Raw genomic sequence first — 17009 nt, forward strand, 5'->3', positions numbered from 1 at the left:
CCCTAGTCTACTCCTCCCCCTTTCCCCTGTGCACCAGATAACACTCGGTCCTCTCCCTCATTTGACTAAACACAAACTCCAGTTTGTCGCAACAATGAAGCCCTTGACACTCGTTTTTGCGAACTGATACATTGAAGAAGAGCCAGTAGTCGCAACCAAATAGAACGTTCTTGCGCTTGCCCAATATAGATTGTACATAATGCTGCGTTGACGTGCCAGTCGTGAACTAGGACATTTCCGATTTGCTAACTGGTTGTATACTGAACCAAAATATCAACGCAACATGCAACAATAAGGATGTTACTGAGTTACAGTTCATAAGGAAATCAGTCAATTGAAACATTTATTAGGCTCTAAATAATGGATTTCACACGACTGGGCAGGGGTGCAGCCATGAGGGGCATAGGCCCTGCCAATCAGTGTGATTTTTTCCCCCTCCACAAAATGTCTTTATTACAGACAGAGATACTGCTCAGCACTCCCCCTAACATGGAAGTAAACACATTTGTGCACAACATTTGAGAAATAAGTGTTGTGTGTATTTTTAAATTCAGCTCATGAAACCTTTTCCGAGTTTAGTTCCCGACTAGCATGTGAACGCGGCATAATACATCCCATGACCCTCACCAGAATTCCTCTAATTACAACTTTGCAGGAAATGTCAGTGAGGAGCTTACTCGTTGAGGATTGTGGGGAAAGCATTTTCTATATTTTAGTCATACAAGGCCAGCAAGACTCCCACAATGTAAACAATGTTCTAGCGTAAACTAGATTTGGGATTTCTGAGACTAAGCCAGCTCTCACATACAATCTCACATGCTTAAGAAAATGACATGGAGCATACATTCAAAATCATATACAGGGTCAAGGACAGGACATTACTGAGGCACACACAGAAATCAAATAATTGACTGTAGAACTGTCCCATTTATTTTATACAGACAAATACATCCCTTCTCACACCGGCTAATAGAGTACATGGAATGTTACAGTAAGATTTTTTTTAATTAAATCCTGGCTGTTGAAAATGTCACCACCCCCCACCCCCTCTTCTTAAAGATCCATATAGCCCAAGTACTTTGTTTTTTCTTAATTACATAATTAATACTGTCACCACACACTGTACATCGACTCTCCTTTCAGGAAATCCAAATAAAACAAACAAAGAAAACATTTTTTTTTTTTTACTGTAGCAGTTAATACACAAGTCCAGCCAGTCAGAATAAGAATGGGAGGTGGTATCAACCAAAGTGTTTTAGAAGCATACATTGATGATGTCATGTGTAGCAGGTCAGTCGTCGTCATTGTGGACTGAGCTGTCGCGGGGGGAGCTCAGTTACCACGTGTTACTGTCTGTTAGATGGGCTCACATGGGAGTAAAAGAGCCCGTCCGTCTATCCCTCTGTCCACTTGTATGAAGAAGTGTATGTTTGGGTCTCAGGAGGACACATTCATTAGGAATTCCTTCATTATAAAAAGGGGGTTGGTCTGGTCAGGATTCTCCGTTCTGAACTCTAGAGACTGGGGGCTGCATAAAGTCTTTGAAGGGCCCCAAGGCCTCCTTCAGCGCTGAGCTGACCTCAGAAGAGGAGCAGGTGATGCACTCCACCAGTGTAGGGTACAGGGCAATCACCTGGGCCCATGTGGTCCCATCCACTGTAGGGGGGCACACACCATGGAATGGGGAATATGTGCAATGAATAGGAGATGTGGGGATAGGAGAGGGAGGAGGGCAGATGAGAGGGGAGAGGAGGGCAGATGAGAGGGGAGAGGAGGGCAGATGAGAGGGGAGAGGAGGGCAGATGAGAGGGGAGAGGAGGGCAGCGGAGAGGAGGGCAGCGGAGATGGGAGAGGAGGGCAGCGGAGAGGGGAGGGAGGGCAGCGGAGAGGGGAGAGGAGGGCAGCGGAGAGGGGAGAGGAGGGCAGCGGAGAGGGGAGAGGAGGGCAGATGAGAGGGGAGAGGAGGGCAGATGAGATGGGAGAGGAGGGCAGCGGAGAGGAGGAGGGCAGCGGAGAGGGGAGAGGAGGGCAGCGGAGAGGGGAGAGGAGGGCAGCGGAGAGGGGAGAGGAGGGCAGCGGAGAGGGGAGGGGAGGGCAGCGGAGAGGGGAGAGGAGGGCAGAGGAGAGGGGAGAGGAGGGCAGCGGAGAGGGGAGAGGAGGGCAGCGGAGATGGGAGAGGAGGGCAGCGGAGATGGGAGAGGAGGGCAGCGGAGATGGGAGAGGAGGGCAGCGGAGAGGGAGAGGAGGGCAGCGGAGATGGGAGAGGAGGGCAGCGGAGATGGGAGAGGAGGGCAGCGGAGATGGGAGAGGAGGGCAGCGGAGATGGGAGAGGAGGGCAGCGGAGATGGGAGAGGAGGGCAGCGGAGATGGGAGAGGAGGGCAGCGGAGAGGGAGAGGAGGGCAGCGGAGATGGGAGAGGGAGGGCAGCAGAGAGGGGAGAGGAGGGCAGCGGAGAGGGGGGGGCGGAGGGCAGCAGAGAGGGGGTGGAGGGCAGCAGAGAGGGGGCGGAGGGCAGCAGAGGGGGGGGCGGAGGGCAGCAGAGAGGGGGGCAGGAGGGCAGGGCAGAGAGGGGGGGAGGGCAGCAGAGAGGGGGGCGGAGGGCAGCAGAGAGGGGGGCAGGGCAGAGAGGGGGGGCAGGGCAGCAGAGGGGGGGCGGAGGGGGCAGCAGAGAGGGGGGCGGGCAGCAGCAGAGGGGGGCGGAGGGCAGCAGAGAGGGGGCGGAGGGGGGAGGGCAGCAGAGAGGGGGGCGGAGGGGGGGAGGGCAGCAGAGGGGGGGAGGGCAGCAGAGAGGGGGGCGGAGGGCAGCAGAGAGGGGGGCGGAGGGCAGCAGAGAGGGGGGCGGAGGGCAGCAGAGAGGGGGGCGGAGGGCAGCAGAGGGGGGCGGAGGGCAGCGGAGAGGGGGGCGGAGGGCAGCAGAGAGGGGGGGAGGAGGGCAGCGGAGAGGGGGGAGGAGGGGGCAGCGGAGAGGGGGGGGAGGGCAGCGGAGAGGGGGAGGAGGGCAGCGGAGAGGGGGAGGAGGGCAGCGGAGAGGGGGAGGAGGGCAGCGGAGAGGGGGAGGAGGGCAGCGGAGAGGGGGGAGGAGGGCAGCGGAGAGGGGGGGAGGGGGCAGCGGAGAGGGGGAGGAGGGCAGCGGAGAGGGGGGAGGAGGGCAGCGGAGAGGGGAGAGGAGGGCAGCGGAGAGGGAGAGGAGGGCAGCGGAGAGGGGAGAGGAGGGGGGAGAGGAGGGCAGCGGAGAGGGGAGAGGAGGGCAGCGGAGAGGAGGGCAGCGGAGAGGGGAGAGGAGGACAGCGGAGAGGGGAGAGGAGGACAGCGGAGAGGGGGGCGGAGGGCAGCAGAGAGGGGGAGGAGGGCAGCAGAGGGGGGAGGAGGGCAGCAGAGGGGGAGGAGGGCAGCAGAGGGAGGGAGGAGGGCAGCAGAGAGGGGGAGGAGGGCAGCAGAGAGGGGGAGGAGGGCAGCAGAGAGGGGGAGGAGGGCAGCAGAGAGGGGGGGGAGGAGGGCAGCAGAGAGGGGGAGGAGGGCAGCAGAGAGGGGGGAGGAGGGCAGCAGAGAGGGGGGAGGAGGGCAGCAGAGAGGGGGGAGGAGGGCAGCAGAGAGGGGGAGGAGGGCAGCAGAGAGGGGGGAGGAGGGCAGCAGAGAGGGGGGAGGAGGGCAGCGGAGAGGGGGGAGGAGGGCAGCAGAGAGGGGGAGGAGGGCAGCAGAGAGGGGGAGGAGGGCAGCAGAGAGGGGGAGGAGGGCAGCAGAGAGGGGGGGAGGGCAGCAGAGAGGGGGAGGAGGGCAGCAGAGAGGGGGGAGGAGGGCAGCAGAGAGGGGGGAGGAGGGCAGCAGAGAGGGGGAGGAGGGCAGCAGAGAGGGGGGAAGAGGGCAGCAGAGAGGGGGAGGAGGGCAGCAGAGAGGGGGAGGAGGGCAGCAGAGAGGGGGAGGAGGGCAGCAGAGAGGGGGGAGGAGGGCAGCAGAGAGGGGGGAGGAGGGCAGCAGAGAGGGGGGAGGAGGGCAGCGGAGGGGGGGGGCAGCGGAGAGGGGGGAGGGATGAGAGGAAGGCAGAGGAGTAGAGGGCAGAAGAGTGGAAAGGAGAGGAAGAGAGATGTGAAAGAGAAAGCAATTAAATAAATAATTGTTTTCATTAGAAATTAAGTTACGATTTTTTTTGTCTGAATAAATTACCACATTAACAACCTCAAGGGAACTTTTGCATGCCTCTAGTAAAATAATTATATATGTGTCTGTTTTCTAAGTTCTTTATTTCTACTCACCATTTTCTGGCTGGGTCTTTTTAAGTGAGTCCATCAAAGTGCTGATAGCTTTTAAGACAAAGATGATTTCGGTCACCTGTTGCCTAGAAATAAAATATAAGGAATGGAATAATTATACTTTAACATATTAATGTTGTGCATTTAAAAATAATAAAATAACTTGCATTCAGAACCAAGCAAGGGGACATACAATGAGCACCCATCAATTAAAACCCTTACTTTTTTCACCTGCTTTTTAAAAGAGAGGTTGGAATCAAGTATGCTGCCAAGGTACTTAAAATCAGATACCACCTGGAGCTTCTCCCCTGACACACAGACATCTGGCTCAGTAGCATCTGTTGCCCTCTTTGTGAAGAACATGCAAACAGTTTTTTTCACATTGAGATGCAAACACGAGTCACTGAGCCACATTGTAACCTGGACCATTACAGTAGTGAGTTCTTGTGCAGCTTGTTGTTTGCTCTTTGCATGCACATATATCACTGTATCATCTGCATACATTTGAACTTCAGACCCAGTACAGACAGAAGGCAGATCATTAACGTACAGGCTGAACAGGAGGGGCCTCAGATCCTTGGGGCACGCCCACATCATAGTTAAGAGTGGGCGACAGCTCATTGCTCACTCTGACACACTGAGTTCTGCCTTCAAGGTATGACTTCATCCATCTCAAGGAATCAGGGGAAAAGTTGAACTTGGACAATTTTGTGATGAGAATCTCATGGTTAACAGTATCAAGAGCCTTCCTTAGGTCCAGTAACACAGCCCCAACAACGCCCCCTTTGTCCATCTTGGACTTCACATTTTCCAGAAGAAAGCAGTTGGCCGTATCTGTAGTGTTTCACTCTGAAGCCAAACTGCATGGAGTGTAATGTGAAGGGGCTGTTGAGGTGGGCAATCAGTTGTTCTGCTACACACTTTTCAACAACCTTTGACACCACAGGTAGTATACTAATGGGCCTGTAGTTACTCACGTCAGCAGGGTCGCCTGATTTAAAGATGGCCGTTATTATGGCCGACTTCCATACCCTTGGAAACACCCCGAGACCAATAGATGTGTTGGTGACCTTAGTAATGGGGCCAATGAGTGACACAGACTAAGATGATTCACTTTAAAAATGTATATCAAACAAAAACAAATGATTCCAAAGTTGCACAAAGCAACAGTAAAACATGTCATCCCTCACGAATGATGCAGCCTTTGGGCCAATTGAGAGATCACGTGTGACTAACATATTTCCAGTTATTGTGTGTAAACACAGATTATCCATTATATTGACCAGAAACTCAAGTGGCCGCTCTAATAATAAAAATAAATGTCTCAAAATGGAAGGCAGTTAGCCTGGGTACCAGTCTCTTTAGCTAACCCACTCCCTGTACTCCATGTCGTGTGCCAAATACCTTTTGGCAATGACAAGAAGTGGCAAGGAGTGGAATGTTAGCTTAAAAGACTGGTACTCAGGCTAGAAGGAAGTCAAAAGGAGGCAAGATCAGGTGGGACAATTCTAGCCAATGAGAGAGAGGGCAGATACACGTGTGGAAAAATACTAAATTCTTATACTTTAGTAAAAGTCAAAGTCACTCAGTAAAATACTACTAAGTCTAAAGGTATTTGGTTTTAAATATACTTAAGTATCAAAAGTAAATGTAGTTGCTAAAATATACCTAAGTACAAAAAGTAAAAGTACAAATCATTTCAAATTGCTTATATTAAGCAAACCAGACAGTACAATTCTCTTGTTTTTTTATTTATTTACGGATAGTCAGGGTCACACTCCAACATTATTTAAAAACAAAGCATTTGTGTTTAGTGAGTCTGCCAGATCAGAGGCAGTAGGGATTGTAACTGACCATTAGACTTAGAGGTTATGTCGTTGTCTTTGTAGGGAGTGTAACTGACCATTAGACTTACAGGTTATGTCGTTGTCTTTTGTTTGAATTGTTTGTGTCCGCTGTGCGGGGGAAATGATAAGACAAGCGGAACTACGTAGCTAATACTGTTGTAATGGGGATCCTTATTTTAGCAACACACTTTTGGAGGGAAGGCAATCCCGCGCTGTGTTAGCTAAGTTTTCATGTCATCGGGTGTAGTTCATAAAGGTTGAAGAGTGTATGTTAGGATGAAGTGTGAATTCATGCCAGGAATAATAAGTGTGAAGTTTGATTTCCTCCCTTCTGTAATAAGCAGCCAATGAGGTATTTTTTCCATTATGTGTTTAATCTGAACCCGTTATAACGCCGGTTAAACTGTTATGTATGTAAGCACTTCAGAGTTATACCAAGCTAATAAGTCACTCGTAAGATAAGGTTGTAAGAGTGTGCTTAACTGTATTTTTCATTTACTTTATACTTCTCACGGAAGGTGATAATTCTGACTAAAACTACAGAATAAAGCCGCCAGTTAAAATCAAGGAAGTGGTTGTGCTCGTGGTTTTACTGGAGGGAGCTACAGGGATGATCATGGATGTTCTCTTGATAAGTGTGCGAACTGGACTATTTCCTGTTCTGCTAAGCATTCAAAATGTATCGAGTACTTTTGGGTGTCAGGGAAAAATGTATGGAGTAAAAAGGTACATTATTTTCTTTAGGAATGTAGTGAAGTAGAAGTAAAAATTGTCAAAAATATAAATAGTGAAGTACAGATAAACAAAAAAACTACTTAAGAAGTACTTTAAAGTATTTGTACTTGAGACCACTGAACAACAGGCACAACTCCAATATAAAGTGTTTTTTTTTCTCAAAGTTGCCGGGTTGTCACGTGTCCTATTTGTCAGTACACTCGTAACAATCTAAGCACTATGAAACTTCTATTCAATCAAATAAGCCACACGTAGGAAATAAGGCATTACAATTTTTGTTTTGACACTCATTGATCTCCATTCAAAAACTCCTCGCTGAGTGAGCAAAAATCTATTAAAAAAAACACCACCTGCTGGAGAAGACAGATTTTGTTCCCAGTTACTGTATCCCTCTCGCTTGCTCTCTGGTTTGACGCACAAATTTCAGTTAATACCTATAGTTCCCGCCTTGGGCCAATCAGTGTAATTTTGCAAAGCCGGATCTGTATGGCAAGATGCATCAGTCACCCAAGTTTCTTCAAAATTTGGCCAGTGGTGTCTGAGATGTAGTGTGTGACTAACGGACGGATGGACGAGAGGAGACTACATTGTGGGGGACAACAAACCACACAACTTTATGCACAAGAACTACTTTTAACAATTTCCACAGAAAAATTGTACAAAAACACATTTACTTGAACAGTGCATAAGCAAAGTTTGGTAACAGAATGACACCTTGTGCTGTTTGTGCTGTCATTCCGTTACCAAACTTTGCATCTGCCCTTATCTTCAAGGAAATGTTTTTTTGTACAATTTTCAGTGGAAATTGTTACAAGTAGTCATTGTGCATAGTTTGTTTAACTTTGTGAACATTGGTTTTTGTTTGACATACATTTTAAAAGTGAAAAATCTGTGTCTCAGAGTCACTGTCACCGTGGAATTGCCTGAATCTAATGAGAGAGAACCCAGAGGAACATGGACGGAGAAACTGCTGCCAGTTCTCAGCTAAACAGTCAGTGTAAACCCTCTCTCTTGTTGAAGTTGAATGCTAATTCTGTGTAATAGGTGCATAAAACACTTCACAAAATGGGCTGAGTTTTGTTGCGTTTACCCTCTACTACATCCCTGTCCTGGGGGGTCTTGTAGTACCCTCTACTACATCCCTGTCCTGGGGGGTCTTGTAGTCCTGGGGCGAAGAGAGGTGATGGCGGTCTTTTAGGGCTATTGCTTTAGTGGTGTTTGTGGACTCACCTGGGCAGCGGGCAGCGTCCACTCAGCCGCTCATCGTCCACGTAGCGCCTCAACACGTCCTGGGACCTCTTGAGGAGCACGGAGAGGGCCATGCGGGAGATGTAGCCCTCCTGGGGCGTGGACACCTTGTTACTGAAGGAGAACTGGAGCAGCGTCTCAAAACACACCTTGGAGAACTCCTCCCGCATCCGCACATCTATCTCTGCCTCTGTGGACGGTAGGAAAGACGTGCTGAGAGAACAGATCAGTGCTACACAGTAAAGTTCATCTTCTTATTTTCTTTTGGTGATGCTAGATATTTGCTATTGTTATTAAATTAAAGAAAGATCTGATCCTATTAATTTTAAATAGGTAATCTTCGGTGGGAAAACCACAAGGTATTGGGAATAAGAGTTGTTGGTTTCTGACCTGTAAAGGAGGAGGACTGTGAGTGAATGGATCCTTTATTGAGCATGGTCATAATCTGACCAACAAAGTCTTTGGGGATGAAGTTGGCAAACGGTAAAATCTCTGTGCTGATCAGCTGCACCACCTACAGAACACACAGAGAGGACACAAACAGACCTGCGTGACGGGCAGGTAATAAAAGGCGGTAATCTAATTCGAAAGGTTGTTTGAAGTGAAGTCAGGTTTCACCTCAACGTCAATGGCTTCATTCTTCTGGAACTCCTGGATGGACACATTGTCTGGAGGTGTGCTGTAAAACAACAGAAACGCAGTGAATCAGCTACTGCTTTACTGCTAATCAAGTCCCATTCCTCCATGCATTGTCTATACTGAATCAATGACCGTTTCCCAGACTGAGGAAGACGCAGGTGCATCAAAACGTCTGTCTGTCAGACTTGCTTTAAAAAGGCGCAATATGGAGAAATCACTGCCACCATTCCCTGCTTGCTAAAATTATGGAACGTTTGCCTAATTTCAGTTCATGTGACAAAACAAGCAAGTGTAGAGTATCATTATACAATCTAAACCGCTGTGAAATATATTTTCAATATCGTATCTTCAGCTGTTTGAAGCTGGTGTACGACACCAATACTAAAAAGACTAAAACTTAAGAATGGGAAGCATAGAAATAGCACACATAGAACGAACCAGACTTGCATTTAATGAGAACAATACATCTACAACTTTCATTTCTATGTGAATTAGATCAGGTTGCACAGAAAGCTACATACTGGACCTTTAAAAAAAATTATTTGAATAAGAAAATACCAATACACAACACAAGCTTTTTAAAAGGTAAAAGGGAGTGACTCAGATGTTTCAGATGAACTGCCTGAGAAAAGGGGGTACGCCTACCTTTTGGTGAAGAGGAAATCTTCGAAGGCGTTGGCCAGCTCTGGCCACATGGTTTCAAACATCCCAGAGGAGGCATGCTGGCGGGCCACGGGCAGCCCGATGGACAACACCTTGAGCAGGGATGACACGGCCAGCTTCCACGTGCTTTCTGACGGACACGCATACTTCAGGCCCAGGGGCATCCGCAGGGTCTATGGAGGACGGAGAGAAACGACGGGGTTAGAACACAATGGGAGTCTTCAATGTAGGGACTAGCCTGGTTGCCAGGTCTGTTGGTGCGTTAGCCTGGAAATCAAGGCTAGGTGTTGGCCATTTCCTCAGGATCCAAGGAGAGAGTAGGTGGGGGTGGAGGGGAAATTAAGATCACTAAGGTTAATATTTAGATGCAGTGTGATTGAATATGCTACACATTATCTCAGAGTCTCTGTGACAAGAGGGGGAGGGGCGGTGGTAACACAAGGGAAGCCTCCAACATATGGACATGCCTGGTGCCAGATCTGCTAGTGCAGTTGAACAACTACACTGACAGACTCCGAGGAACACTGGGGGGGCTCAGTAATGACAGAGACCTAGAGGTGTAACATCAATCACAGACGCAACTAAACAACTGGAGCTGTTGAGGCATTGATGTTCTCTTTCTTTTTTTCACATGGAAAAATAAGTAACGGAACAGAAACAGACCGTCTGTGTGACAAACGGCTCCCTTTTCCCACTTTACGCACTGGGCTTCCGAGGTTTTATGGCTGTGACCTTTCTCAGGAGAGAGAGAGAGAGAGAGGAGGATGGGGGTTGGTTTGAACATATCCATAGGGAAACTCTTAATGAGTTCTTGGCAGAGTACTCTTCTAGTTTTGGGAAATGCTTTAATAAGAAGATACTGGAAGAGATGGTCAGATGGGCCTCAATGAGAAAGAACTTGGTATGCCATTGACCCACAGGAAACAGAGGAACACCTGAGAGCAAAGAGCAGCTCGTTTATGACAGAAACACTAGTGACTGGAGTATGATGATGGACTCCAATAGGAGATATAGAATATATTCAGAATGGTGTAGACATTTTACACTAGGGAGTAGCTCCACAACCACAACTAAAAAGAGTTCCAGTTTCCGAGCTACTCCTTTTACATGAACAAAGCAATATGTCTTGATGGTAATGTCGGGGACAGTACCTTGATGATGTTCTGAAGGACTTTCTCGTTGATGACAGCTTTGTGACAGGCTGTTTTGTGGTACTGGTCCACCACCACCTCCAAGGACCTTTCGGCAAAGGGCACGTAGTTTAAGGCAACCCATTCCGCCTGTAGAGAAAGACCGAGAAGGAACGAGAGCGAGAAGGAGAGAGTGGGATTAATTAAATCTGAAAACACCCCTCTGCGTAAATACTAAGAGGACCAAAGCACCATAAAACTTGCAATAGAAAAACATCCACAGAAATGGACGACACCCAAACACAGTAAGATAAGTGGTATAAGGATGAGATCGACAGGTCAGTAGTAGGGACAGATCGAGGCATAACCACTTGTTAGTGGCAGACAGAACAATGGAGGGGGTGGGTAACATGGAGTGTGTGATGTAGATGAGGCTTTTCACCCGCTGCCTGGTAAGACATCATCTACTGTAGTAGCGATGGGACCATTGAGCAGTAGAACACAGCGGAATACAGGTGAGTAAGAGGACTAAAGGGGGCTGAAGAAGGGAGGTGGTAACTCACCGGTGTAAACAGTTGGATCTAAAAGGTTGATCCAGATGGATAGTACGACACAAAAACACAACAACGAGAAGATGACAATTAACTTGTTTGCCGGTGCCTGGCGTTCCTATACCAACTTGTCGCCACTGACCGTGGCAATCATGTTTGTTAATGGTTTGATTGAACAACAGACTGACTAAGTGACAGTATAAATGACTGACAGGTCAACTGACAAGATAGACTCGGCGCTTTCCCTTCCGAGTGAGTGCGTAGCGTTAATTAGCATAGCTGATTCAGCCACCACCATGAAAACAAAACAACTCATCAATATAGAAAAACCAACTGGTAGACCAGTTGACAGTATTTCTTTGTAAGTGTGAGTTAGAAAAACACTGATTAAGAGCCTAGCTTTTTATTAAAGCATAAGTCAGCAACAGGCGGCCTGCGAGTATTTTTTTTGTCCCCCCCAAAGTTTTTAGGAAAAAAGAAAATCTATAATAATAAATATATATACGCACAGTGCCTTAAAAGTCTTTGCCCCCTTTCTAAGCAAATGTTATCACATCTTCAACCAAAACCCAATATTAGATAAAGGACAAATAACACAACAATTACATCATTTATTTCATAAGTAAAGTTATGCAAATCCAATGCCCCCTGTGTGGAAAAAGTAATTGCCCCCTTACATGCAATAACTTGTTGTGCCACCTTTAAATGCAATGACTCCAACCAAACACTTCCTATAATACGTTCCTGTGGAGGAATTTTGTCCCACTCTTTTTTTTCAAGCATGAACTGCTCGTTTCAAGTCCTACCACAACATCTCAATTGAGATTAGGTTTGGACTTTAACTAGGCCATTCCAAAATGTAAAATGTGTTGCTTTTTAGCCATTTTTCATGTAGACTTGATTGTGTGTTTTGGATCATTGTCTTGCCGAATGACACAGCTACGCTTCAGCTCAGAGGTTTGGCCTGACATTCTCCTGTAGAATTCATGGTTCCTTCTATTAAGGCAATTTGTCTAGGTCCCGAGGCAGCAAAGCTCTCCCAAAACATCACACTACCACCACCATGCTTGACAGTTGGTATGAGGTTGTTAATGTGGAATGCAGTGTTTGGTTTTTGCCAGGCATAAATCGGACCCATGTCGTCCGAAAAGTTATACTTTTGAATGTCCATAGAACATTCTTCCAAGCGTCTTGATGATTATCTAGGCAAACTTGAGTATAACTTTTTGGACAAAAATGCAAAAACTGCCTTCCACAGTAAGAACTTCATGCCAATGGTCAAGCATGGTGGTGGTAATGTGATGGTTTGGGGATCCTTTGCTGCCTCAGGACCTGGACAACTTGCATTAATAGAAGGAACCATGAATTCTGCTCTGCACCAGGGAATTTCTACAGGAGAATGTCAGGCCATTTTTTGCTATTTGTAAAGTAAGGTTCCCTTAATCTAATATTTGGTTTTGGTTGAAGATCTGATAGTGAATTATCAAAAATATCCCCCCCAAAAATGGGGAAAATCAGAAACTGAACAAATACATTTTCCTTGCACTGTGTATTAAGGATTTTAGTTCTTAGTATAAAAAAAGACAAATCAACAGGAATTCAGCTTAAAATGTGTTAATCAAAAACAGGAAAATCTGTTCCAAAGTATGAATTTAGTTGCCTAACCCTGTTTTAAAGATTCCCTTCTGTTTTGAACATAGAAGGCATCATCAACTAGCCTTCAAAAAACAGGGGTTGTACGAGATAAGTGAATCAATAAAATGCAGACTTCATGGGGTCTCATTTGTCCTTCATTTTGAGAAAAGGGAAGAATCATGAACTTGGTCTGTGACCTGCCAAAAAACGGAAAAAAGTAACCTAACGGCTAGCGTGCCGTGCCGCAGGCCCGAAGGGCTAGCGTGCCGTGCTGCCGGCCCGAAGGGCTAACGTGAATGAGAGAGAAAGAAGAGGGATGGTTTAGGGCTGCAGATGCAGTTTGAAAGACCCAGCTATGTGTCATGTGATTAGGACAACAGGGTAGGGCACGGCACATGAGGACCAGACAAAAAGCTACGGGAGGAGCTTCATGAACATCAGAGAGGGGGAATGACCATGCCCAGAAAATCTGGAGAGAAACAGATGACTGGCATCAAAAGAAAATTCAACAACATTCCATTAAATGAAAATATCCGAGATATCTCGACAACGAGAAAGAGAGAGAGAGAGAGAAAGAGAGAGAGAAAGAGAGAAAGAAAGAGAGAAAGAAAGAAAGAGAGAGAAAGAGAGAAAGAGAGAGAAAGAGAGAAAGAGAGAAAGAGAGAGAAAGAGAGAAAGAGAGAGAAAGAGAGAGAAAGAGAGAGAAAGAAAGAGAGAAAGAAAGAGAAAGAGAGAGAAAGAGAGAGAAAGAGAGAAAGAGAGAGAGAAAGAAAGAAAGAGAGAGAAAGAAAGAGAGAAAGAGAGAGAAAGAGAGAGATTTGTTACCTGGTTGTACTTAGCATTGGCCACATGTTTGGTTTCCAGCTTGCCATACTGGGGGGGTTTGCAGGAGAACTCGACGAAGAGGAGCAGCTGTTCGAATATGGCCGGGTACATGACTTGCAGGCTCTCTGGGCCCACACAGATGGCCTGCATAGGGAGAGACAGGAACCTTACTCACTACTGACCTCACTAGAACCAGGGCACCTCAGTCACTACTGACTCCCATCAGGGGAACATGTTAAAAATGATCCCCACAATCGGATATCAGCCTCAATAGCACATAAAAAATTACAAAAATTGCCATGCTAGTTTCTATAACACAGAGGACAAAGACAAAGAAGAAACATCTACTCAAAAGGGTGCCTTTGAGCTTTGAACAGTATATGGATCAAACTACTAGCTAAATCAGCACCTGGAAAATGCCTTTGGCTGTTCATATTTTTTATTTGTATTTACAATGACGGCCTACCGGGGAACAGTGGGTTAACTGCTTTGTTCAACAACAGATTTTTACCTTGTCAGCTCGGGGATTCGATCCAACAAGCTTTCAGTTACTGGCCCAACACTAACCACTAACAAGGCTACCTGCCGCCCATATAACAACCCTTTATAAAAATGTAAAAAAGTTACAACGTATCTGGTGTGGTAGCCCACCCACCTTCTGCAGCACATCGAGTGCTGTGAGTACGGCCTCCTGCAGGCTGGTGAGGACAGCCTCGGTGTAGGAGGGCAGGATGAAGGGCGAGGCATCACTGCTGATGGGTATGGACACAGCCCCGTGGAGGATCACCCCCAGCTTCCTCAGGTCCTCCATACTGAAGCCCGTCTCAATGTGCTGGTAGAGGGCAGGGACAATCTGGACTAACGCTGTCAGGAAGGGCTGGCTGGGGACGAAGGAGGGTCTGTCTGTCCCCGTCCCGCCACTAGGGGGCCTCGTGCTGTCCGTGCCCGTCCGGTACCAGGTGTTCCACGCCGACCACCACAGAGCTGCGTCCTCCAGCGCAGAGTCCTCCCCCTGGGGAGGGGCCTGGAGTTCGGCTCCATTGTAGCGCGTCAGCCTCTCGAGCATCGAGTCGGAGCGCAGCAGGTGTCTGCCGGGTCCCGAGGCGCTGAGGGGGTCGATGAGGACAGGGGGGACGCCCATCACGGCCAGGGCAAGGGCCTCGGTGGGCATGGCGGAGTCCTTGACGGGCGTGCCGATCTGGAGGATCTCTTGGAAGGACTTGAGTGCGGCCAGGGAGACCTCGTTGTTCTTACTGAGGGCAGCAGACTGGATGTGGTCCAGCAGCACCTCCCACGCCTTGAAGAAGTCACCTGTGGAGTGGACACACGATCAGATAAGAAGAGGTCATGGTTGGGCTCAATTGATTAAAAAGGTACCGTATTGACTGTATAGCATTAAAGGTATTGTATTAAAGATGCGTGGAGACAGGATAAATGTATTGACAGGAGTAGGAGTACCGTCCGTAGAGCACAAGATCTTTACTATTTACCTTTGTCAACTGACTAGACTGACTGATGGCTTTATGACATCATATCTATCTACAGTAGCAGGCAACTGATGCAGGCACACACACAGTCTTGTACAGCTAACCTTGTGGGGACACAAAACTCAGTCCCATTCAAAATCTTATTTTCCCTAACCCCTAATCCTAACCCAAAAACCTAATCCTAAACCTAGTACCTAACCCTAAAACTAACCCTATTGCCTAACCGTAATTCTAAACCTAACACTAATTCTAACCTTAAACCTAAACCCCCCTAGAAATAGCATTTGACCTTGAGGGGACTAAACAAAATGTCCCCACAAGAACAGTTAAAAGAGTCCACACCTAGCTGCTGCAGCAGGTATCTCCTGGTGTTGAAGATACGAGCCACCCCTGCCAGCGTCAGCACCCAGGTCTCCGCCCACTGTTTCTCAGCCGTGTCCCGTGAATGGTGGATGAGGATATTCCCGCCCCCCGACTCAATCTTCTCCTTGTCGGCCGTGGTGGAAGACTTCCTCACACAGTCCAGCAGGTGGAACAGCACCTGGTTTTACACAGACATTAAAAAAAATGGAGTTGATGTGGACCGCCAGAGGGCAGATGGCCATTAAGGCGTGTATAAAGTACTAGCTGCAGCAGGTACAATCTCTAAACTGATAGGTCCCAAAAGTACAACTCCAGGACAGACGAGGGCCCGTGGCTGAACATTTGACTACCTTTCAGTACGCCACAGGATTCTACAGCCATGCACTATTCAAGACTGATTTAGTCTACGATCATTGTGACTGGCTGAACCGAGTACCTTCCAGACCACGATGTGCCAGGTGGACTGCTGCAGCAGGGTGCCGTGGGCAGCGATGGTGGAGAACATGGTCTGACCGGCGCTCTTCCTGACGGCGGGCCGGGGGTCCACACACAGCTGGCCAAGCTTGGCGTACAGACACAGCCACAGGCAGTCGAAGGGAGGGGCCGGGTGGAAGGGCCTGTTCAGGGGCTCTCCCTTCTCCCGAGCCTGCTTCTGCAGCGCGGCCTCCTCCCTCTCTAGATCCTGGGTGATGGCCTCGCCCCTCTGGAAGAAGTAGTCGGAGATGTTCCACTGTTGGGGAAAACGGGGAGAGGGGTAACGATTTGAGGGGACGCAGCAGCAACTATAAGCTTTGTATAACCGCAGCAGTAATATGAACTAGAATTAATTAAAAACTCAATACAATAGAGAATATTAAACAATATATGCAATATGCTGCGGTTATACCAGGAGTCCTATGGAGGTGAGGCTGATGTTGAGTTCCTGGTTCTGGAGACCGAAGCTGCTGGCGACATCCACTACGATCTGGAGGCACATGCAAGGCATGGTGGGGAGGAAGTCAGTCACCACCAACTGCAGGCACTGGAAGGCTGTTCGGATCAACGACTCTCTAGGCGACAGGGGACAGACAGACACTTGTCAGACTCCGACATAAAACAGAGTGAATAGCCAACTGCTGGACAAGAGAGAAAATACAGCATGTTAAGATGAAATAGGTGTTAAGAAGGGTTACAATCTCAGCTTTAAAATATGGATCACAGAGCTTTTCCCTCTGCATCACCTATCCCAGTCTCCCCCCTCTCCCTTTTCAATGCTGCTACCCCCCCCTCCCTCTCACCCCTGGTCGTTACGGATGGCCCCTATGACACCCAGCACTAAGGGCCAGCCTGGACCCAGACTGTCTCCCTGGCTCTGGAGGATCTGCAGCACGCTCTCCAGCTGCTTCTGACGGATGTCTGCATGGAGCACGTTGGACAGCTCCTTCAGAGGGTTCAACAGTAGGAGCTGCAGCCTCTGACAGAGGGACAGAGAGAGAGAGAGAGAGAGACCGTGAGTGAGACAGTGAGTGAGACAGTGAGTGAGAGAGACAGAAAGAAAGAAAAGGGACAGAGGAAGAGAGTAGGGAGTGAGACAGTGAGTGAGAGAGACAAAGAAAAGGGACAGAGGAAGAGAGTGAGACAGTGAGTGAGAGAGACAGAA

The 17009-nt window shown here is 48.1% G+C and overlaps 1 protein-coding gene across 3 annotated transcripts in view; it reads right to left on the reverse strand.

Moving 5' to 3' along the window:
- Positions 1 to 899: 899 nt before the first annotated feature.
- The window catches only part of LOC118396513 (protein MON2 homolog), a 46707-nt gene continuing 30597 nt past the window's right edge, over positions 900 to 17009 (reverse strand). For 2 of the 3 annotated variants that reach the window (XM_052465609.1, XM_052465611.1), the window contains exons 21-34: positions 16648 to 16823; positions 16257 to 16419; positions 15807 to 16100; positions 15350 to 15548; positions 14176 to 14831; positions 13521 to 13664; positions 11073 to 11090; positions 10531 to 10659; positions 9362 to 9552; positions 8696 to 8756; positions 8468 to 8591; positions 8060 to 8267; positions 4251 to 4333; positions 900 to 1656 (exon numbers count right to left, since the gene is read on the reverse strand). In XM_052465609.1, coding sequence (XP_052321569.1) covers positions 1493 to 1656; positions 4251 to 4333; positions 8060 to 8267; positions 8468 to 8591; positions 8696 to 8756; positions 9362 to 9552; positions 10531 to 10659; positions 11073 to 11090; positions 13521 to 13664; positions 14176 to 14831; positions 15350 to 15548; positions 15807 to 16100; positions 16257 to 16419; positions 16648 to 16823 — 2610 coding nt within the window. In that variant the 3' untranslated portion in view covers positions 900 to 1492. The remainder of the gene's footprint in view (positions 1657 to 4250; positions 4334 to 8059; positions 8268 to 8467; positions 8592 to 8695; positions 8757 to 9361; positions 9553 to 10530; positions 10660 to 11072; positions 11091 to 13520; positions 13665 to 14175; positions 14832 to 15349; positions 15549 to 15806; positions 16101 to 16256; positions 16420 to 16647; positions 16824 to 17009) is intronic. The other variant, XM_052465610.1, reaches the window with a different exon arrangement.

Source organism: Oncorhynchus keta, chromosome 17 (genome assembly GCF_023373465.1).
Source record: "Oncorhynchus keta strain PuntledgeMale-10-30-2019 chromosome 17, Oket_V2, whole genome shotgun sequence".
NCBI classification, from domain to species: domain Eukaryota; kingdom Metazoa; phylum Chordata; class Actinopteri; order Salmoniformes; family Salmonidae; genus Oncorhynchus; species Oncorhynchus keta.